This window comes from Vombatus ursinus, unplaced genomic scaffold (assembly GCF_900497805.2).
Source record: "Vombatus ursinus unplaced genomic scaffold, bare-nosed wombat genome assembly UNPS02000749.1, whole genome shotgun sequence".
NCBI lineage: Eukaryota > Metazoa > Chordata > Mammalia > Diprotodontia > Vombatidae > Vombatus > Vombatus ursinus.
Genome location: NW_020940527.1, coordinates 12,515,661 through 12,539,479, shown reverse-complemented (window position 1 = coordinate 12,539,479; position 23,819 = coordinate 12,515,661). Strand labels below are relative to the sequence as shown.

The 23,819-nt window shown below is 42.3% G+C and overlaps 1 protein-coding gene across 2 annotated transcripts in view; it reads left to right on the top strand.

Moving 5' to 3' along the window:
- RASGEF1A (RasGEF domain family member 1A) overlaps positions 1 to 23,819 on the top strand; it is a 323,907-nt gene that overhangs the window by 224,174 nt on the left and 75,914 nt on the right. The window contains exon 1 of one of the 2 annotated variants that reach the window (XM_027859035.1): positions 14,374 to 14,457. The exons of the other annotated variant lie outside the window; for it this stretch is intronic. Within the exon in view, the coding sequence (XP_027714836.1) occupies positions 14,440 to 14,457 (18 nt within the window). The 5' untranslated portion in view covers positions 14,374 to 14,439. Of the gene's footprint in view, positions 1 to 14,373; positions 14,458 to 23,819 lie in introns of those variants that run through there. 2 annotated transcript variants of the gene reach the window in all.

The window sequence follows — 23,819 nt, the reverse complement described above, 5'->3', positions numbered from 1 at the left end:
GTCATCTCCTATTCAGTAAACTCCAGTGGCTCCCTATTACCTCCAGCATGTCAAGTCTGAAGTCAAAAAGACTCACCTTCCTGAGTTCAAATCTGGCCTCAGACGCTTACTAGCTATATGATCCTGTGCAAATCATTTAACTAGTTGGCCTCAGTTTCCTCATCTGTAAAAATGATCTGGAGAAGGAAATGACAAATCACTCCAGTATCTTTGCCAAGAAAACAAAGAGTAAGACATAACTGAAAACCACTAAACAATAATAAAATTTGGCATTTAAAACAAAAGAAAGTGAAAAAATAAGGAAAGGGGAAGAAAAGTGGAAAAGTAGTAAGGAGAAAGAAAGGAAAATAAGGAAGTGGAAGGAAAAGGATGGAAAATATGAGGATTGTAATATCCTTAACAATCTTCTTCTCACCTTGACCTGTTCACTGCTGGTCCAGACCGCAGGAATTCCTCCTCATCTCTGCCTAGGCAAATCCTCACCATCCTTAAAGGGCCAGCTTAAGCCCATGAAGGCTGCTCTCTCACCAACACTGATTTCTTCTTTCTAATTACCCTGAGTTCCCTTCATTAAAATCCCAATCGGCCCATTTTCCAAAGGAGTCATAGAATCTTAGAGTTGGGAGGGATATCTAGTTCAATCCCATTCCCATTACAACAACACCCACAAGTGTTAGAGCTGGAAAGTTATATAAGCCAAATCTCCTGTTTTACATATGAGGAAAATGAGGCCTGGATAGTAAAGTGTCTTGCCCAAGGCCACACAAATAGTAAGAGGCAGGGTCACTCAGGGATGAAGAGCTTAATTCTCCATTCACACATTCTAATTTTGGACTTACCTAATTGTTTTCCCATTTTTTAAAACAAAAATCTTCCTTTCTATAACTTCTACCTAATGGTCCTAGTTCCGTAGAATTTCTCTTCCATTTGACAACCCTTCAAATATTTGAAGACAGCTTTTCTCCGATCCTCAATCTTCTCCATTCTAAATATTCTAATTTCCTTCTGCTGGTCCACGTATGGCATGGTTTCCAATACCCTCACCATCCTTGTTGGACTAGACAGAATAATACTGAGGTGGTCTAACATGGGCAGAACTATCATCTCCTTCACTATGGACATGAAACTTCCATGAAGAAGTACATTCAATCAGATCAAGGACCATCAAATTGTAGGCTTAAAATAGGATGGGAGCAGGGAGTCCCACACCCCTTGAAGCAGCAGTGCTAGGTAGAACTAAAGTCTTTACTCCTTCAAAAACTTTTGAGAAAACAGAATCTCCCTGAATATCACCCCCATCCCTGCAAAGCTAAGGAAAATGAGAGAGAGAAGAGCACAAAGCAACTTTCAAGCACCTAGTAGAGTTCTAATTTTTCCTTAATAGATCTGAATTTGTCTGATAAAAAGTTAAACATCTGTAGGAAGGGAGCCAGAAGAGCAGTGTCTAACATCTCTCAAGCAAAGGGCCAATTTAGCAGCTTTCTCATTCCTGGGAGCTCAGCAAGAAGCAGCCAACTTTGAAAATTCACATCTTCAAGTCGATCTATTTTGTACCTCAACTGTCCATAGAGATAGTGGTAAGAATCCTGGGTTTGGAGTTAGACAACTTTGGTTTGAGCCCCAATTAGGCTACTTCTTAACTGGGTGACCTTGGGCAAGTTACTTCACATCTCAAGGACTCAGTTTCCTCATCTGTAAAATGAGAGGATTGGGGGGATGGAACCAAGATGGCAGAGTGAAAGCAGTGACTTGCTTGAGCTTTCCCCTAAACCCCTCCAAATACCTGTAAAAAAATGGCTCTAAACAAATTCTAAAGCAGCAAAACCCACAAAAAGACAGAGTGAAACAAATTTCCAGCCCAAGACAGCCTGAATGGTTGATTAGAAAGGTATATCGCACCAGATGGGGAGAGGAGCACAGTTCGGTGTGGGCGCGCAGGCCTCAGCGACCTGGAGCAGGCCTCAGAGGACTGAATCTCAGGCAGCTGTGGTGGTTTGCAGACTTCTCAACCCATGAATACCAAAGACAAATTAGAAAGTCAGTGGGAAAAGTCTGTGACTGTGGTGACAGAAGAAGCTAGGTCTCAGCCTCAGGAGCCAGGGGTGGAGGCTGCCTCCTGAGCTTCCAGCCCACAGACTGAGGGGAAATCAAGTGGCTGATCAGAGAGGGATTGCAGGGATCTCTTTGCCAATGCTGAGGCAGGAATCTCTTGCTTTGCTCGAGCTTGGATCTGGGTCACAGTTCTGAGGGGCAGTCCTGGGGCGAGGAGGAGTGCTGGCGTAGTGGAGCTTGTTGTAGTGGTGGAGAGGAAACACCTGGCCCCTTATCATACCACCTTGGAAGAACTGAAAATTTACAGATCCCTAGAAGTATCTCTGAAAACAGCTGTACAAACTCCCGAAACTTGGGACAGTACATTCTCCACATTGGAAGCAGATTCTTACCTTAACAAAGAGTTTAAAACTCAAGTAATTGGTCGGGATCATGAGTAAGCAGCGCAAAAAGAGTCAGACATATTATCTTACTTTGGTGACAAAAGAAGATTAAAATGAGAGAGTTAGATTACCTGGTCTCTGAGATCCTAGATCTGTGATCTCTAATTTACGATCTAGAGCTATGATTTATAATAATAGGCAGCCAATAACACAGTATCAAACTTGGAGTTGGGAAGAAGAGTTCAGATCCTGTCTTGAACACACACTAGCCATGTGCAAGTCACTTAACATCTTTCAGACTCAGTTTTTTCATCTATTAAATGGGAATAATAATAGCACCTATCTTACATGATTGTTGTAAGGATTAAATGAGAACATGAATGCAAAGTGGCTTGCTAACTATTATTCTAATTAAGATACTCCACCATTCAAATTGGGAGTAAGATGATCTGTCCCTCTTCCTGCAACATACATTGCACTTGGCCATCAAGAATTCTGGTCAAGTGAATCCAGAAGTACCAATAAAAGAAAGCTCACAGGATTAGCGGAGTCACAAGCCAATCTATCTGAGGCCTGTCTATGCTGGCTTCAGCAAGAAAGTCTTCTGAGAACCAGAAATGTCCTCAAATGCACTGGCTACTCAAGCACCATAGAGAAAACCTATCCTGATCTTCTCTCTATATGTAATCTCTATAACAATCTCCCAGGCTGCTCATGCCTGGTTGTTCAAAGGGGTGAATGATAACAGATTTCTCCTGGTGCTTCTTCTTTATCGCCTCCGAGGACAGAATGGGAATCAATGGGTGAAATCTATGCAGAGGCAAATTTTGACTCCATATAAGGAAGAGCTTTCCTGCAGAATTACTTCAGGAAGTAGCATGTTTCCAGTTCCTAAAACTCTCCAAGCAGGCAATGAATGATGACTGTCTGTCAAAGATATTGTAAAGAGATCTCCCAATTCAGGTAAAGATTGGTTAGATTCACCCTATGGTTCTTTCCAAAAGATTCTATGATTCATCCAGTTTCATGGTTAGTGTGAGAGAGAAATAGGAACCCAAACCAAGACTCTAGGCTTTAATTCTACACATTCAGCAGTAGACCCTATGTCAGCATTGGTTTTCCTGTTCCCCTTTCCCCAATATTTGTTATTATTTTCTTTACCTTAGTTACTATCCCTCCCTGTCTCTGACTCTCCTCCCTCTTCACTCTCCTTCCTAGGTCTGTCTGTCTGTCTGTCTGTCTCTCTCTCTCTCTCTCTCTCTCTCTCTCTCTCTCTCTCTCTCTCTCCTCACCTCTTTATCTGTCTCTTTTTTTCCTCTTCTTTATCCCTTTTTCCCTTTCTCTCTCTCCCTCCTCTCCCTCTCTACCTCTGCACACATCTCAAAATTCTATACACACTCATTTAACACCAAATGAACATTCTGCAGCCCATTTTAAAACCCATGCAGACTGCGAATTCCATTCATGGTTGAATAATAAAGAGTTGGCTTTTTGGCAAAAGGAAGCCCACCTATTTGTCAAGAACAAGACTGGCAACCAATTGCTGGATTCAATTCAATACAGCTCAACAAAAATTAATTAAGCACAATGGTCAGTTAGGTGGGATGGTTCAGTAGAAAGAATATTGGACCTCTTAGAGTGAGAGGACCTTTATTCAACTCCCATTTCTGCCTCCCACTGCTTGGGTGGCAATGAAAAAAGCACGTCACCTCTTTGGTCTCAGTTTCCTTATCTGTAAAAGGAAGTCACTGGACTACCTGACCTTTGAAGTCCCTTCCAGATTAAATCTATGATCCAACAAACCTACTCTGTGCAAGGAACTGTGCTACACAAAGATGAGCAATGATACAGACCTTACCCTTCAAGAGCTTACAGTCTAATAATGGTCACAAACCATGGACACAAATAACTAAGCCACAAGACAGAACGTGCAAAGGTGAGGTCCAAAGTGAGAAATCAATAGAAATGGATTTTGGCTAAAAAGCTGCATAAAGGAGATAGCCCCTCAAGTTGATCCTTGCAGGAGGGGAAGGATTTTGACAGGTGGCACAAGAAGGTCAAGAATAAACTGTTTCAGCTGCAGCCAAAGTACCCAGCTCAGGCACTGTTGATGGTATTATCTAATAGCAGCAGCTCAAGCAACAAGTCACCAGAAGGCGATAGAACAGTATGAGTTGTTGCTAGGGAAACCAGTGTACTTGGTAACAGCACTCCCAGAGTCTGACTGCAGCCAGAGAAACACTCTGCCAGATGTTTTAGAAATGCTAGAGGCAGAGAAACACACCCACTCGCTTCCCCTAAGCAGGTGCCTATTTCTTCAAAAAAAAAAAAAAAATAGACTCTACCCCCTTCTCAGGGTAAATGGGGCGTGTGAACGGGTGGCTGGGGATGACATTCAGGGAATTCAGGGTGGCTGGGGATGACATTCAGGGAATTCAGAAGCTTTTTTCTCAGCCACTCTGGCACCCTCTCTCCCTTGATCCTTTCGTCTCCATGTCCTTCAGCAAAACCAAGAGTTAAAGGCCAAGCATGGGGCCACTTAGAGCTCAGGAGCAGGATCTTAAAGCCAGCCCTCAGCCCCAGAAACATGAGCTTTGACTGAGTCAAACCAAAAAGCATTCATTATTCACCCACTCTGCACCAGGTACTGTGCTAAGAGCAATCTCTCCGTCAGCCCCTGTCCAAGCAAATTTTTGTTTACTTGACTACATTTCTATTATATTTGCTCCATGGCAGAGCTGTCAAATACATAGCCCTCATCTGGCCAGCAGCACTCCCTAGTGTGAGTTGAGCCAGATTAAAATGTAATTGGGAAATATTTAACAAGATAACTAAAAATAAGGGGCAGCTAGGTGGCGCAGTGGATAGAATACTGGCCCTCAAGTCAGGAGGACCTGAGTTCAAATCCAGCCTCAGACCAAACAGTTGACACTTACTAGCTGTGTGACCCTGGGCAAGTCACTTAACCCAGATTGTCTAAAAAAACGATGACTAAAAATACCAGAAAATATAGATAATGCTACATGTTAAAGCTAAGCTAATATACTGTCTGCAGGGATCCTTACACTACAGCCCTATGGCACTGACATGACTCCCCCAGGTTTTATGATATGGAAGCCAGTAGCAAAATGAGGAAGAGAGTGATAGAAGGGCAAAGGGAGGGAAACAGAGAAAAGCCTGCACCCATGCAAGCTGCTGACATGCAAGTATCATCCACAAGGGTCTCTCTCACTTCCCTTTATCCAAATACCTGTCTCCATGTCAAAACTATGGCCACGAGCCAGAGATGTGACAGCTACCACCCAGGCCAGTGGGCCTGGCTCAGCTTCTGCCAGCTGAACTCCTTTCCCAGGCCTGCTCAGCTTGCTCCAGATGGGCTGGCGGGTGGGAAGGAAACTCCTTCTAAGCCATTTCTCCTCTTCAGGGAAGTGGGGAAGTGACAGGAATTCTATGATCTGAGAGAGAGTGAATTCTCATCTACATCACACATGGCAGGCCCAGCATATGTTTATACCATGTTCCTGTTCAGCAAGCCCCAGAGAACCCAGGAACATGTATGCCTCAGTTTACCCACTCAATATATTGGTATACCTACCCAAGGACAACTTAAAGCCAAATTTTAGGCAGCCTGCCTCCACTGACCACTTCTAGTGGGTTCTCTAAAGGATAAAGAGATGGGTAGAATACAATTATATCTCATTCATTTGGGTATCTAATGGTATCATGCATATAATTTTATATCTTCAGCAAGATGTTAAGTTTCTCTGAGGCAGGGATTAGGTGTTCATCTGTACAAAGGACAGAACAGTACAGTATAAACAGCACTGGGCCGGGAATCAAGAAACCTGGGTTTGAGTCTTAGCTCTGCCAGTTTCTGACTGAATGGCACTGGGCAAGTCACTAAACTACTCTGGGACACATCTATAAAATGAAAATGTTTGGCTACATGGTCTTCATGGTCCCTTCTAGCTCTAAATCCCCCACAGTACCTATGGCAACACAGGGCATGTAGTAGACACTCAGATGTCTTGAATTGAATTATATTTCCTCCTCAGTGAACAACCCAGGTCAAGATTGTGAACCAAACTATGTCCACATTCACGACTGGAAACTTTCAGTGTAATTCCATTTTAACAGATTAAAGCCACTAGGCTGCCTAAGGAGTGAGCAAACTAGCCCAGTTCAGAAATGGAATAGTTCAAAGCTCCCATGCCAATCAGAATCAGGTCAGTTGTGTGAGTAGCCACTATATCTTCAGCAAATCCATGAGTGAAAGCCCAAGCATGGGGCCCCTTAGAGCTCAGGAGCAGGATCTCAAAGCCAGCCCTCAGCCCCAAAACATGAGCTTTGACTGAGTCAAACCAAAAAGCATTCATTATTCACCCACTCCGCGCCAGGTACTGTGCTAAGAGCAATCTCTCCATCAGCCCCTGACCTGAGATACAGAGGCCCAGTCTTAAAAAAAAAAATAACTGTCTAAAGTCCCCTTCCCTTAAAGTCCTGCCAGGTGGGCTGCTAAATCTAATTTACAGTAAGATAATAAGGGCTTGTAGATTCAAGACAAATAGCTATTCTACTTCTATTGTTGTTGTTGTTGTTCAGTCCTGCCCAACCCCATTTGGGGTTTTCTTGGCATAGAGACTGTAGTGCTTTGCCATTTCCTTCTCCAGTTCATTTTGCAGATGAGAAAACAAAGGCCAACAGGGTTAAGTGACTTGACCAGGGTCACATAGTTAGTAGGTATCTAAAGCTGGATTTGAACCCAGGTCTTCCTGACTCCAGGTCCAGCACTCTATCCACTGTATCACCTAGCTGTCCATTCTAGCCACTGGTCATATAGAAAGAATTATAGCACTAGGTTCTCCAAGAACCTGAGAGGCAGTTAAGTGGTAGGCTCTCCTCTAGTCAATACAGATAGCTTCTTCCACTAAAATCTCACTCAGATGCCCAATCATCCCAAAGGCTCACCCAGTGAGGCACAAACTCTCCCAGATCCTACCTCAGAAAAGGAATGGGGTGGGGAAAGGAGGAAATTGAGACCTCTCTTCAAGTACTTGAAAGGCTCTCCAGTTAGAGAGATGCTCTGCTTGGCCGCGCAGGGCAGATCTAGGAGCTATAAGTAAGTATGTACAAAGTCACATAAGGTAGAGGGAGACCCAGGAACAGCCCCATACAGAAGATCCGCACCTGAGTCACATTATGAGGAAGCTAGACCTTCTCTGAAGCAGGGGCGAGGAGGGAGCACATGCCAGAGGTGAAGGAACGCATGTGCAAAGATGGGAAATGGAAAGCTGTGTGTCAGGGAGAGAGGCCAGCAGGCCAGTTTAACTGGAGTGAGGAGCACAGGAAGGGAAGGAATAGGAAATCAGACTGCAAGGGAGGTGAGAACCAGATGGGGGATTGTAGAGGCTGCATAGAAGTAAATTCAGGCTTCATGAGACAACAAATTTCTTCAGAATTAGAGCGATCCAGAGGTGGAAGAGATTGTTTCAGGAGATAATGGATTCCTCCTCCCCTCACGGCAGGTCTTCATGCAAAGAATGGGCAATCACCTGTCAGATGTGTTATCCTAGAGATTCTTTTGAGAATGACTTGGAATAGATGGCTTCCAAGGTTCCTTTTCACTCTAAAATTCTGGGATTCTATAATATGGAGTGAGAAAGGCTTTGAATATGGAACTGCTGGTAGACGGCATGTCTACCCTAGCTGTTTGGAGAGGATCATCTGCAGGTTGGCCAGGGGTTGATGAATTTCTCAGACACCATAATCCTTGAAGACAGCTTCCTAGTTCATAGAGGGGCTGTGATCTGATGGAAGCACCCTTAGATCTTTGAAGTATGGATAATGGCTTAATGTGTTAGCCTCTCCAGGGGCATTTGGATTCTAACAAGCAACTCCTGGATGCATAATGCCTCAGCCTATAAGAATGAATCTCTAATCATGGAATTCCAGTGACCCATGACAGACTGGCAAGGGAAATATTTAAGAGTAAGGCCATCTTCCCATGCTCTCAGATTATATCACAGAGGCAGCCACCTACACTGCCTATGGGCAAAACCAACTCTGGCCCTGCAGGCTCAGGGGGAAAAGACCGTTGGTTTGTTTTTTTTCCCCATTTATAGGCAAAGAGGAAGATAGCTTTGGTGAGTCTCAGTTTCACTATCCACGAAACAGGAAAAACAGTGTTTTTACTGCCCAACTCACATGGCTATTATGGGGAAAGCATCCTGTAGATCTTAAAGCACTATATGAATATGAACTATACACCATCACCATCATCAGCATCATCATCATCATTGAATTATTATTCTACAAGCACTGGCTTAAGAGCGAGCTTTTGATGCCACGGAATAGAGTCCAACTTTGAAAGAAAGAGGAACCAAACAAATGGTGATAACAAGCCACCTGCTGTCACTGCCATGAGCTGTGATTTTCTACTTCTAAAAATAAAAGTAGAGTTTCATTTTGCACTGGCTGTGGCTTCTATTGGGCCCTCAGAGCTTGCCAGGACTTTTTTATGCTCCTTGTTTTGTTTTAAGGCTAGAGCCCATGACGGACCAATTGCATTGTGGGAAGATGCTGTCTCTCCCCCAAAGGAGAAAGCGGCTGCCGTATTTGCCTTGTTTAAAAACTTTCCATATGTGGCAGTCTCTACTGGGACAGACCTCCTCTATGGGTTATTGCTGCTCCTAATTTCCACCTCCTGGCTTCATCTGTACTCTTGTGCTTCTGTATAGCTGTATCTAAATGATACCAAAATAGCTGGGATCTTGGGTTAAGGTACTCTAGGCTTCACATTCCTCATTTGTAAAATGAGAGGATTAGCCTATGGTCTGTGATCCCAAGGACTAGAGTCACTGATTTCAATTTTCCCCCTATACTGAATACATTCAATCAACTTAGCAGTTGTGTATTTGGGGGTGGGGGAGGATATGTGATCTGAGTTTTAGTATTGTTCTTCCACTAACTGGCTGTCAAGTCATAGTTGGGCAGGTCACTTTTGCCCCTTCACCCTTTAAGGACCATTTTTCTTATCTATAAAATGACATGGTTGTACATGACAGATCTCTAATGTATATGTCAATGTGTCATGATTAAAGAAATGTCAATTCTGTCCATTACCACCTCTTAGGGTAATAGCAAAGAAAACCTTGGTTGGATAGCCCTGAGCTCTTCTAATTAGCTGGACCCATTAGATATTTTCCAACAGAGACTGATTATGTCTGTAGCCTGAGGAGGCTAGGTCATTCACCAGAAGGTCGTCACAACCCACAAAAATATTGGATGGACCAAGTGTCCACTTCTCCTAGTTTTCCTCAATTCCCTCAGCACAAATACACAAGGCAAACCCTCAGGTTCCAAGCCCTGTGGAAGTGAATCTCAAAGAAAGAATTACAAATTCTCCTGCTCAGAGACAAAGAGAATGTAGAATATCAAGATCATAGTCAACAAAGAAGCCCCTAGTCTCAATCTCCCTAACTGACTACTGTCAATTGGCAAGTAGGTGATTCAGAAGATTAATCACTGGGTTTGGAGTCAGGAATACCTGAATTCAAATTCAGTCTTAGACACTTACTAGCTGTGTGACCCTGGCAAGTCACTTATTCTCTATTTGCATCAATTAATTCATCTGTAAAATGGGGGATAATAATGGGGGATAATAATGGGGGATAATAACCTCCCAGGGTTGTTATGAGGATTAAATGAGAAATAATTGTAAAGCACTTAGCACAGGGCCTAGAACATCATAAGCACTATATAAATGTTAGTTGTTGTTGTTAATATCATTTTTATGCTAAATAAACAATCATTCATTAAGTGAATATTTTGTGCCAAGCTCTATGTGAAGCCCTGGGAAAACGAAGTAAGGCAAAAGACAGTCCCTGCTCTCAAGGAGCTCCCAGTCTAATGGAGGAGACAAGATGCAAATCACCATGTACAAACAACACATATAAAGGGTGAATTGGAGACAATCAACAGAGAAGACACAGTACATACAGTTGCTTTTGACTTGTCCAGAATGAAGTAGAATCACAGTTAAGAGATCAATAGTATCACATCTGGCTCTAACACTTAAAATGCACTGATGCTAATGAGTACACTAGGAAATATTAGGAACATTTGACCCACCTCCCACCAAGCCTTTCCAAGTGGCTGGCTGACACCTGTCTTTTCATCATGCCTGCCAGCCTCTTCTCTTAGTTTCTTTCTATGTTAAATATAGGGCACCCAGACTTCTCATCTGCTGACAGATATAATGGAAACAGAATTGTTGGACTGGGACTGAAAACCCTGTATTCCAACACTAGTTTTCCTTGACCTTAAGTAAGTGTGTCACCTTTTCCTCTCAGCCTTAGCTTCTTTTTTTTTCTTATTTTTTCAGTCTTTACCTTACATGACTTCTCTGAAGCATTTGATACTATTGCTACCGAAGCCTTTTGGTTACTCCCTACACCCTTGATTAAGAGATGACAATCTTCCCTGGTTGGAGCAGTCTGCATCTCTAATAGTTCCCCTGTCTTCTTTACTGACTCTTTGCCCTCTTCCTGGCCTTTTAAGCTAGATGTTTCTTCCAAGTTTCTATCTTTAGCGCTGTCCTTTTCCCCCTCCACATACATTCTCACTCTTGGGCATCTCATTTGCTGCCACAATTCCAAGTATCTCCTCCAAAGTCATCCTCAGCCCTCTTGTAAGTTCTGGACCCACATCTCCAGAGATCTACAAAAATCTCCACTTGGTTATCTGGCCAACATCTAAAATTGAATGTGTCATAAACTGAATTTACTATCTCTCCCTACCCCCAGATCTGACCTCCTTCTGACCTCACTATTTCTATCAAGAGCACCGTCATTCACCCAGTTTCCCATGCTTGAAACTTTGACATTCTTTGATTTTTCCTTTTCACTTGCCTTTTCATCTCGAAGGTCCCTTCTAGCTCAAATTTTTCTGGCATATGTTTCTAAAGAATCTCTGAAGATTATGGTTCATTCATTTGCCATAAGTCTACGATCAGAGTGTACTATTAGGATCTCTTTGTTTTGTAAGAAAGAAGATGGTTGGTACTGGGCGAGGGGAGTAGATTGTAGGAAGAGAGGGCTATCGCTTTACAGAAATGAGAAAGTTGGTAAAACTGACCTATGTGATGTACTGCTGCCTCTTTCAGTCACTCTTCCTTTTTGTTGAGCCCCTGTTTCCAGGTAGTTATCATCTCATTCCACCCCTCAATCCCGGGCCCCTCACCTAGACCAGTCCTCTCTAGAGACCCATCTTGAATAATCAAAACATAATAATACTATACCCCCACTCCACAAGGTGGGTGGTTTACTTTTTTCTTCTTCTTTTCTTTTTCTTTTTAAATTACATATAAACAAAAAATTTAATTCATTTTTAATTCTCTCCCTCCCTCCATTCCCTCCCTACCTTGAGAAGGCAAGCAATTTGGTATAGATTATACATATGCAGTCATGCAAAACATTTCCATTATTAGTCACATTGCAAAAGAAAATGCAGACCAAAAAAAAAGAATAATAAAGAAATAATAAAGAAAGTTTTAAAAGTATGCTTCAAAATGCATTCAGACTTCATTAGTTCTTTCTTTGGAGGTGAATAACATCTTTCATCATGAGTCCTTCAGAATAACTAAGTCATTCACAGTTGATCATTGGACAGTATTGCTGTTACTGTGTACAATGTCCTTCTGGACTGAGGAAAGGGTGTCTTCACTTTTTAATAAAGGATAATGCCAAAGGAACGAAGCTCTGTGAAATCAGACACTTCATTGGAAGAGGTGGGGGCCTTCAGCTGTCCCTCAAATCACATGTGCAAGGGAGGAAGACCTCACTGGCTAGATGCCCATTAACCTCCCTCTCTCCCTCCCACTCTAACACTGATCATTAAAGGAAATCTTAAGCTTTGTTCAAGAGCACTCAGAGGAGTTGATTACTTCTGAATAGCAATGACACACACCTAGCTCATTAGGGGATTGGGGAGTGTGGGAGGAGAGAACACAGGAAAAAACATAAAGGGCTCAGCACCTGCAGAGACAGGTGAATAGTGGAAGCCCCTTCCCACCTGAGGTCTAAGGTCTGGCCATTACCACAAGAGCTATACAAAGCAAACACCATGACTGAATACTTGAAAGCAATTGGGATCTCATCAGGGATGCATATTCCCTCTGCTGACAAAGATCACAATTCCTCTATGATCTACTAGGCAGTTTCATGAGTTGCTATGGCCAAAAAAAAAAAAAAAAAAAACCATGACATTCAACTTTGTGCTGATGAGCTTCTGAACATCACTTGGCTGACCTTCAAGGGATCACTGGGCTTGCACTGGTAGTCTTTCCAGGTTGGTAGAATGGCCAGCCCTTCACTTGGCTAGCACAGCCTTTGAAAATCCAGTCCTCTCCATGTCCTGATGAGGCATCAAAGGAAGACTTCTATAGAAAGGCTAGTACAGTAGAATTATGGAGCAGTGGGTAGAGTGTTGGAGTTGGATTTAGAAAATCCTAGGTCCAAATCCTATCTCTGATATACCCACAGGCAAGGCAGGTACCCTCACTGAGCCTCAGTTTCCTCACCTGCCAAATGGAAAGGAGAGGAAGACCATGATTAGAAAGAAAGGAATAGGGGATAAAATGGAAATAGAGGAGAGATAGGGAAGGAGCAGAAGAGGAGAGGACAAGGAAGAGAAGAAAAGAAAAAAAACAAGAGGAAGTGAGGCAGAGAATAACTCTAGTACTTACTACTTACGCATCCTTGAAGAATCTACAGTACTTAATACCACTGAACCTCAATTTTTCCTTAAATAAAATGACAAGGCTGAATTAAATTATTTTTAAAATCCCTTCTGGCTCTACTTCTGGGATAACTTCCTATTGGCTCAACAGGAGCTCTCATTAATATAAACAAGCGAAACCGCCCTGAATCTAGCACTAAACAATCTGGGTTCAAATTCTGACTGTAACTTATTATTTGTGCATATTTGGATGGGCATATTAACATCTCTAGGCCTCGATTTCCTCATATGTAAAATAAGGGAGCTAAGATAGGAGATCACTAAGGTTTTATTCTACTGAAAATCTTCTAAGAAGGAGGCTAAAGAAGATTGTTGTTGTTTGTGCTTTGTTCTCCAAGAGGACCAATGACATCATGAGGGTGACTTGCAAGTGAATTGGATTTAAGTGAGGCAGAGCTATGGAAAGTAATCAGCCTCACTCTCTCCTCCAGAGTCATCAGAGTACACAGGCAAGACGTAAGTCAAGACAAAAAGGATCATAAAAGTTGGACTCCGAACTCAACTGGAAGAGGGTTTGATGCTTTTTATGCTTGGGGGAGAGGAATGTAAGTTGGGGAAATCATACCTTTACAAAAAAAAAGCTTTCAATCCTAGGTGGGTTGTAAGAATTGTTCAGTCAACTGTCAGGCTTAAAGGAAAATTTAGTGGTGACCTTTTAAAGTGATTCAGCAAAACCTTTGCTCTCTAAATTTGTACTTTTGAATCTGAAAAAAAAAACCTCAAGAAAATAGCTTTTAAGCTAGCTTGGCAGAAGAAAAAAAAAGTGAGGTATTTCTTCAACCTAGACCTCCTTGGATCTGATATTCTCATCAATTTCTTCCACTTTTGGGGAGGGAGGAAGAGAGAGTTCAGAAGTCACTGGCCAGGAGCAGGCAAGCCCCTAAGTAAGATAGCCTATCAGCAGGCTATCAGAAGAGAAAGATGAGGACTTTAGTGGAGTTCCCCATCACCACCACAAACTACTAATGGCACATGTTCCCTGCGTAGTGGAAGTCTGTGGGCGGGAGGGTTTCCTCCCCTGTGGGACTGGCCATTTCCCCTGGGTATATTTAGAGAATCCCCAGAGAGGCTGGCCAGCCACCCTTTTCGCTCTGTGATTATTACAGAGAAAGAGAGAGGGAGACAGAGAGAGAGAGAGAGAGAGAGAGAGAGAGAGAGAGAGAGAGAGAAATTGTTCATAAGCGGCTTGGGCCATTAAGAATAAGAAATGTTCCTCGAGAGCCAGGTGAGTTTCATTTTCTTCAACTATCGCATCTAATCACTTTTTGGAATCTCTTCCAGGAAATTGTCATTGTGAAAGTCAATGAGTCTGAGGGTAAAATGATTTCTCTAAGAGGTGTATTTGAACAGGTTTAGCCCTATAAATAAATCCTTCAACTATGACAACGTTGTAAGGACCAAAGGATTTAGAGTTGGAAGGGACCGTGGATACCACCTATTCAGTTTGAAGGAGAAAATGACAATACGGACAAAAACTCCTTTTTAGACTAAATGGGTCCAGCACTCCCAACTTAGCATCTATCCCATCTGGATCCATAGCCACAGCACAGGGCAAGGTGCCACCTGCAGAGATCAAGCCTCTCACTTACAGTTGTTTGCTAAGCAAGCTGGTTGGCCTACGAGGATATCTGAAGCAGATGTGGACCAGTTGGGCCACTGCTGCACTGGAGGAGGGAAGAGAAAGCAGGTTGTATTGCTGTGCCAGGATTGTCTGTGACAGTGAAAGCTGTTGGCACAGCAAGCCCCAATGGCATGATGCTTCTGTTTTGTGTTGTTTTTAAAGGGGGGGGAGGGAAGGGGGGGAGAAAACAATATCCTGGAGAAAATAAGACACTCCTCTTCCTAAGTCCCTCCATCTGTCAGAAGTGAGCTTTTCCTTGGTAAGAACAAAGGCCAATGAGATATGGCTGTTTATTGAATACTAGGTTCTGTTTTCAGGCAGGTAACCCGAGTTGGCAGGCAGCGACTCTTTGCCAATTCAAGGATGGCCCATCCATCCTGCAGCAGACAAGAAGATCCAGTAAGACAAGAGAGGCAAGAAGTAACCAGAGTCCAAAGGGTTCTCCTTTGGAATTCAGTAATAAGAGTTCTCCCTGATCACTGAGGCTCTCCCCAAGAAGACTTTCCTAGACAGAGAGGGCCTGGCTCCTGGACACAGATGACTTGGCTCCAGCTGTCCCTGGTTGACGTTTGAAGCAGGGTCCTTTAGGTGCCAGGGTGTGCAAAGGGGTTCAGACAGGGAGAGAGATGTAGCATCCTTTCTAAGAGAAGCAGAAGGCTTATGGGATTAATATGATGCTTGGGAAAGCTTTGCTTGTACCATTTACATTTTCAAAGCAATTTATGAAAATCCTCCTTTTTGAAAATGTGGATAATTGAAAATAGGATTCAGAAATAGCATGTTCTTGGGTGTTAAAAGCATTACTTCAGATGGAGCTGACCTAGTCCACAGCCAGGGACAGAGAACAGGGGAAGCTTGAGAGACAGAGATAAGCAAGGCAAGGGAATTACGTTTTTCCTGTCAATTCTCCAGTGCTAGAAATCTGTGGATCAGTGTTCCTTTCCCTCCCAGGACCCAAGTTCTCAGGACTTGTGAGTGAGAAAAGCAGTGTAGAATAGTGGATGGGGCACTGGGTTTGGGTTCCATAAGACCTGCGTCTCTGTTGTCCCTTTTAGCTTGGCATCTACGATCCAGTATAGTTAGTCTCATCCTCACTGTCCCCCACATACATTTTCTCCTACTTTTTTCTTTTTTTCTTTTTTTGGCTAGACAATGGGGTTGAGTTACTTGTCCAGGGTCACACAGCTAGTAAGTGTCAAGTGTCTGAGGTCACATTTGAACTCAGGTCCTCCTGACTCCAAGGCTAATGCTCTACCCACTGTGCCATCTAGCTGTCCTTTCTTCTATTTTTTTTCAAGCCAACTTCTCAACCTATCAGAATGTGTTTTCCCCTACTGCATCTCTGCTTCTAGAACCCCCAACCTCTTAAACCTCTTCCTTTCTTCGCTGAGTATTCCAGCAAAAATTGTCCTTTTCCTGCTCTCCACTCCTTTAGCCCTGATGGCGTGTGTGCATGTGTGTGTGTGTGTGTGTGTGTGTATGTGTGTGTGTGTGACACAAATGAACCATACTTGACTTCAAGGAGCTTCCATTCTATTCACATTTATAAAGCTTGTTCATAAGCTCATAGGTTAAGAGCTGGAAGGACCTGAAAGGTCTTGAATCCAACCCTTGCATTTATAGATGAGAAAAGTGAGACCCAAAGAGGTTAAGGGACTAGGGTCTCACAGTAGTAAATGGCAGAGTCAGGATACAAATGCAGGTCCTCAGACTCCAAATCTAATCTTATTTCTACTGAATGACATGAACTAGGTGGTGCAGTGGGTAGAATGCCAGACCTGGAGTCAGGAAGACCTGAGTTCAGATCTGGCCTCAGACTCTTACCAGCTATATGACCCTGGGCTATTCACTTAACCCTGTTGACCTCAGTTTCCTCATCTGTAAAATGAGCTGGAGAAGGAAACAGCAAACCACTCCGGTATCTTTGCCAAGAAAACCCCCAATGAGGTCACAAAGAGTCAGAAACGACTGAACAACGACAAAGTAGTAGTGTATCTGTTTTACAGATGATGATACTGGTGCTAAGACAGATTACATGTATAGCAGCTGGGCCTGTCATTTCATTGATATGAGGTCCTTTCAGATGGAGAAAATCCATCTAGAAAGTCAGGTTGGCACCTTCTCTGTGACTTATATTGTTGCCTAGAGCATGGAGAACTTATATGACTTGCCCAGGGTCACACTGCTAATATGTGTAAGAGGCAGGACATGAGCCCAGATCTTCTCAACTGTAAGGGAGGGGAGAGAGGGAATGAGCATTTATTAAGCACCTACTATATGCCAGGTACTGTGCTAAGTGTGCTTTCTCTCCACCGTGACATGATGCTTCTCACCTATGGAAATATGATTTGTAATTAGAAGAGGGGACTAGAAATCTTTTCAGCTATATATGTCTTATTTTCTCAAACAGAACGTAAACTCCCTAATAACAGAGGACCTTATTTTATGCTTCTTTATCCCCTCTATAACACTGAACTGAGTATGAAATGTATAGAACCCTGGCATTTAGAGCTAGAAGGGACCTTGGAGATCATATAATTAAGGGTTCTTAATCTGAGGTTTCTGAAGTTAAATTGTTTTGAGAACTATATTTCAATATAGCTGACTTTCTCTGTAATCCTCTGTATTTTATTTATGCATTTAAAAACATTATTCTGAGAAGGGTTCATAAGCTTTCCCAGTCTCTACCAAAGGACTTCATGACATACAAAACAATTGAGGAGCTCTGACCTAATCTAACTCCTTCATTTTACAGAGGAGGACATTGAGTCTAAAAGGACAAAATGAATGACCCAGGGGATAAGTAGCTGAGCCAAGATCTGGCTTCTCTGACTCCAAATTCAATGCCTTTTTCCATTATACCATGCTCCTTTTCCCAATAAGTACTTATTGATCCACTGCTTCTCAAGCTGCCACTCCCTCCCTTCCATTATTAGAAGTAAACACAGAGAAGTTGGATTGAGCTGCATCTGGAAGGGTGAGTAGGGTTTGGCTGGGCTGAAGCACTCATCTTTGGTAGGAAAAAGGAAGTGAGCAGGGAAATTTCACTGCATCTCTGGGGCCTACTCTGACCTTTCCTGAACTAATGGATTAAGGATTGGCCTCTTGCCCCTTCACCTCATTGACCAGACTTTTCTCCCAATGGGGAACTAAATCAACATCTCTGCCTTTTAGTCATTAGCAAAGAGCTAATAAAGAGGACCAAGGTGCCAAGGTGATGTGGTCTCCTCTTATTAATTCAATCACTCTACACAAAAGGGAAAGATTGAGGCCTAGCTTCTCTCCAGTGAAGGGCCTGGAAGACCCTCTCTGGGGAAAGTCAAGGAAGCAATCAATCTAAAGTGATTTCAGCTAGAGGTAGGCACAGACTAGTAGAGGCCTGTAGGAAAGAGGCCAGGTATCACACAGTGTGCTGTAGAACCAGACTAAGAGCACTAACTGGAGAATGAGATGTGCACTCCTGCTCTGGTATTAACCATCTAGATGGTCATAGCTGGGTTAGGTCATGCTTCTGCATCACAGTCTTCTCGTCTATAAAATGAAGGGGCTGGAGTAGATGGTCTCTAAGGCTCCATATGCCGAATTTTAAAATCCTATGAAATAAGAACTGATCAAAATTTTGGTGTGTTTACCTATCCCCAAGGCAGCAGGACTTCTAGACCTACAGGAGGTCCATTTTCCCTTCATTTTATAGGTAAGAAAACCGAGGCTAAAGAACTTGTGGTCACCCATTAGTGGCAAAGCTAGGCCTTCTGGATCCCAGGCTAATTATTCTTTTTAGTAGAAGGAAAGCTTCCTGATAGCAGGGACACAATTCTTAATGCTTAGACAGCATTTAATAAATGCTTGTTTGTTCAGTGACTGTTTCATTTTGGCTTCTTAACCCTAGGGTCAGAGACAGCACAGTGGAGAGAAAGCTGGTCAGGAAGACAGAAGGACTGAGACATAACAGCTATCTGACCCTGGACAAACCATTTAAACTCTCAGCACTCTAAACAACAAAGACTTTTAGTTTCAGAGAAAGTGATGATCTGCATTGGTAGAGGGAGTTCTCTTTTCCAAGGAAAGCACAGATCTAACTAGTCCTTATTGCCAGCATTTTGAATAATACTTTATTTATTAAATTTGACTTGTTAAATTCCCACTGTGCCACGCTGCCTGTGTAATCGGAGCTGGACCTGTGGACAACCCGAGGCCATAAAACAAGCCTCTAAAAAATGATACGATGGAGTAAAACCCACTGATGCATCATTCAGCAGGTACCACCCCCTGTGCTTTGATTGTTTATCCTTCCAGGATCTTTACTGTCCCTGGAGCAGCAGGTAAATTAAATAAGGACAGATTGTGAGCTATCAGGTATCACCCTAAGCGTGTTTGAGATTAAGGGCTGAATTGTGCACAGATGTACTTGACATCTGGGTCCCAAATGACACCTAAAGACCCTCAGGCACCTGGTTTGGGTCAGAAAAGAGCCAACAAAGTCCAACCCACTTGTTTTTCTTCAATGTTCCCCTAAGGGAAATTCAATCAATTCTCCCACATTCTCTAGTCCTCCATTCGGAAGTCACACTTGCAGCGATGGGAAACTGAAGGGGACTTTTTCAACAGGCCTGTTTGACAGATTACATTTTCTATATCTCAGCAAACCTTCTTTGATGTGGTCCCTCTCTACCCTTTCTCCTCCACATATACATCACATTCACCCATTCTGCTATAGCCCAACTCAAAACCATGAGTAGGCACTGGTAAAGCCCTTCAAATGTCAGCTTATTTATCAAATGTCTGAGTTGTTTCTATACCTCTTGACCACCCATCCTCACTCTTCCATTCAGTTGATGTCACCACAGTGAGAATCAAAAGCCCCTCCCATAGGATTAGAGTCTTCCTGTGACATCATTAGTCTCTATCTTGACATACACACCCACCTTCCTTTCCCACCCTTTCCCTTTTGGAATCCTCTACTCCCACCTCAAGTACCCAGGACCAACCATATTGCTGCTCTCATCCTCTAATCATAGAAGAAATCCTGATGAATTCACATTCAAATGCTAGAGACTGAATGTTTTCCTATTCCCAGGGAGATTTATATTTTAAGCAAGAAATTTTTGGCCTATTTTCAGCTTTTAATAAATGCATTTGTTCATTCAAATAGCCTCTGAAAGAGTGGACCTTAACCTCATGAAATAAATGGTTAATAGTGGGATTTCAAGTAATAAGTTTGGTAAGGCAGGTATTTTATGGGTAGGCCAAAGACCTTTCCTCTTGTCCAGAAATCATACTTTGTACCAGGTAGCTTCTTAGAGGTAAGGCAAACTGCCTTCTTTCTTCCTAACCATACATGGCCAAGAGGGCTAAGAAGGCCCAATGAATTTTCCAGAGAAATATCATCACCTTTGCATAAATCTACATCCCCTAAGGAGCTGACATCTAGAGGTAGCTGCCCTGGGCTACTCACCTACCCAGGGCCTTGTATGGTAAGGCCTTCTTTAACACAATATTTTCTTAAATAGGTGAATATAACACACAATTTCTCATCAACAGAACAGACATTCAAATAGTCAAATGCTGAGAACAATTCAGTTCAAGTAACTTGTCCTAGGAAAGAGTTACTTTGATGATCTCTCTCAGACAAATGGTCACAAATAACCCCGGCAAGGGTATTCATTTTTGCTCAGCTCCATTTTCTAAAAAAGACAAAAATCTGAGTTTTAGTCAACTCAATGCTCTATAGGAGCCAATCGTATGATAAGGAAAAATGGATGGCAGACCTGACCATGGAATCAGAAAGCTCTTGTTTCAAGGGGAACACCCTTCTGAGGGTGGTTATGTGACCCTGGGCAAGTCACTCAGTGTTTCTGTGCCTCAGGCAACTCTCCAAACGTAAAGAGAGGAGCAGGATCTATCTGAATTGTTAAAGTTTCCTCACCAATAATTCCTATTGTGAGTGAAATCGTAGTTCTACTCCTCCCTTCATCCCTCCAAAAAAAACTCAATGTAAGTCAACAGACAGTGGAAACCAAAAGAGTCAATTTGATCTTAAACTATAGAAGGTGTCCTAAAAATCAGTGCCATTTTAATTTAATTGCTTAAATGTAACTACACTAATGCAAACTTGGGGATAGCCTACTAATAAAAGCATAATATCCTGAACAAGAGAGGTATAGTAGTGGCATGGTACTATAAATTCGAACCCTTCTACTCAGTACTGGTCAGCCTACCACTTTCAGTTGTAGGTGCCATATTTTAGGAGGTACATTGACAAGACAAAAGTCATCCAAACAAAGCTGGCTAGGATGATGAGAAATCTACAAACCATAACCAATGAGAACTAGCTGAAAGGAAGCTTAGTAAGAGAAAAGATTTCAGTGGAACATGATGGCTTTCTTCAGATATTTGAAGGATTGTCATGTAAAGGAAGAACTCAATTTTTTGTATTGCTTTAGAGAGCAAAACCAGTACCCCTTGGCGGCAATTTTAGGGAAGTAGTTTTTGGCTCAACATAACAAACAACTACCTAACAATCAGATTCATGCATCAATGGAATGCTTTTTGAGATAGTAAGCTCCCTATTACTCAAAATCCTTCAGTACATCTAAATGACCAGCCATCAAGATTGCCATATCAGCAGTCCCTGCATGAGATAGGAATGACACTTAGATAATCCCACTTGCTTACTTGTGATCCTGAGCAAGTCATTTCACTCCTCTGACCCTCAATTTCCTCATCTGGAGAATACAAGAATCAAACTAGATGACCTCTAAGCTCCCTTCCAGCTCTAAATCTGTGATCCTTTGACCTTATGACCTCTACAACCCTTTAAACCCTTTAAAACTCAAAGATAAATGGCTCAAGCAAGCATCAGATAAATGGGAATATTATAAAGGGGATTTTTATTCTATTTCAGGCTAGACTGGATGATCACTGCATCGTTTCAGTCTCTAATGTTCTGTGATTCTATGACCCAAAGTCACCTGGAGAATTTGTAGCTTAGTCACAGCTTGGCATTCCATGATTCAAACGCTATGGAAATATCTGTGGCTAACAAGCTTATGAAGCATTGCTTTAAAACATTGTATAGTGGTAAATATATATATATATATATATACACATATACATATACATGTATATATATATTCTCTGCTCTTAACATAGGGAAATTTTTAAAAATGGGTATCTTAGTGACTACAAGCTCAGTCTGAGTCAACACTGTAATAATGCGTTTCCCAAAAAACTCTTGCAAACTTAGGCTGCATTAATAGACATAGTGCTTAGAATAAGAGAGGTGAGTGTGCCACTTGACTCTTACTATAATACTCCAAAGAAGCCTTCTTCAACAGCTCCATCCACTGATCTGAGCAGACATTTCCTCAAATGCAGAATACAATCCAATCACACTTTCTCATGCTGTGTTATTCTTATGCATGTCCTTCCATAATTTCTTCATGAAGGATGGGCCCAACTGAAGAACTTCTTCTGTTTCTTTCCATATTCCATAGATGCCAGTCATATTGTCATCCTTCATTCTCACACCATAACTGGCTCACTGCCCTTTCTGGTCCTGTACAACCTCTATGATGTCTTTTATAATATGTCATTGGCTTAAGAAATTAAAGGGAACCCCATTCTCAAAAGGGTATACAGCACATTCTAAGCACTTAAAGTAGCTCTGCAGCTCCCTAAATCCCTCAAAGACCAAGTCACCAGATTTTTCTTCTGGGAATCAAAGAAGGCCATGTGAAAAAAATACAGAATGTGTGTGTGTGTGTGTGTGTGTGTGTGTGTGTGTGTGTGCATGTACTCGCTCCCATTTGGATTGATACAAATAGCATCCTTGCCTTTGTGTGTCTTTGGAGCCTGACAGGAAATGATAAGTACAATCTCTTAACAAAATAAAAGTTAGCTCCAGCATCTTTCCTCACCCCAACATAAACAAGGCTTGTTTCTTTGTACAGTCTTGAAACTCTGATCCTCTACACAGTTTTCCTTTGAGCAGTTACTATACCTTGTCAAGGGGCAACTCTGAAAAATATATTTTTCATCTCACTCAAGGGAATGTAGAGGATTTTTCTTTTTCCATATCCTTGATTCTGATGGCAGTCACTTTCCGTATTGCCAGTGTTGAATGTGATCCAGGCACTTTCCAGAGTCTATATGAAACAACCTTGGATAGAAATGGTATTTGGAACACAGGAGCATAATTCAGCCTACTTGGGCAACATGGATGCTGCCCTTCCTTTTGTCCCTACCACAAGCCTCACCCCAATAACCTCTCTTAATGACAGATATTCCTGTCTTTGGGTACAACACTGAAATGGTATCCAAGATGCCAAAATCTTCCCTCAAGTCCTCTGATTTTTTGTTGCAAAGGGCATTTCTGCTTTGTTTGAAGTGGTCCTTTGCTTCACACCACGCTTACTAACGGAGAGCCCTTTGAGCACTCAAGAGAATTGTTATTTCAGAGACAAGCCTGTACTAAATGGTTTTCCTTGGTGGAGTCTCAAATAGCTCATCCAGAAGTTCATGTTTTAGTATATTTTTAGGATGAACTGTTGACAATGGCTTCCATATAGTAAGAACTCACTTTCCCCCAATGGAGGTCAAGACCTGTGACATAAAGAATTATCATTGCAAGGATCTTCTAGTGTGGAAACCCCCTCCATCAATGCAGATCAGCATTTTTACTTTTAGACTATAGTCTTAGAGATATGGGAGGGGGCAGGATTGAGAAGTGAGGTGAATTGCCCCAGGTCACCCAGGCAGAATGTAACAGAAACAGAACTAGAGCCTAGAGCTTCCTGACTCAGAAGTCAGCTTTCCATCCACTGTTCCATGCAGCCTCACTCTGCCTCCCAATATATATTCAGTATATAACGGTAATGGCAAAAATGATCCACGGAGACTATGCACTTTTTGTGTCACCCCTATAACAAAGCTTCTCATTCTTTTTCTCATCTCCCCGATATTCT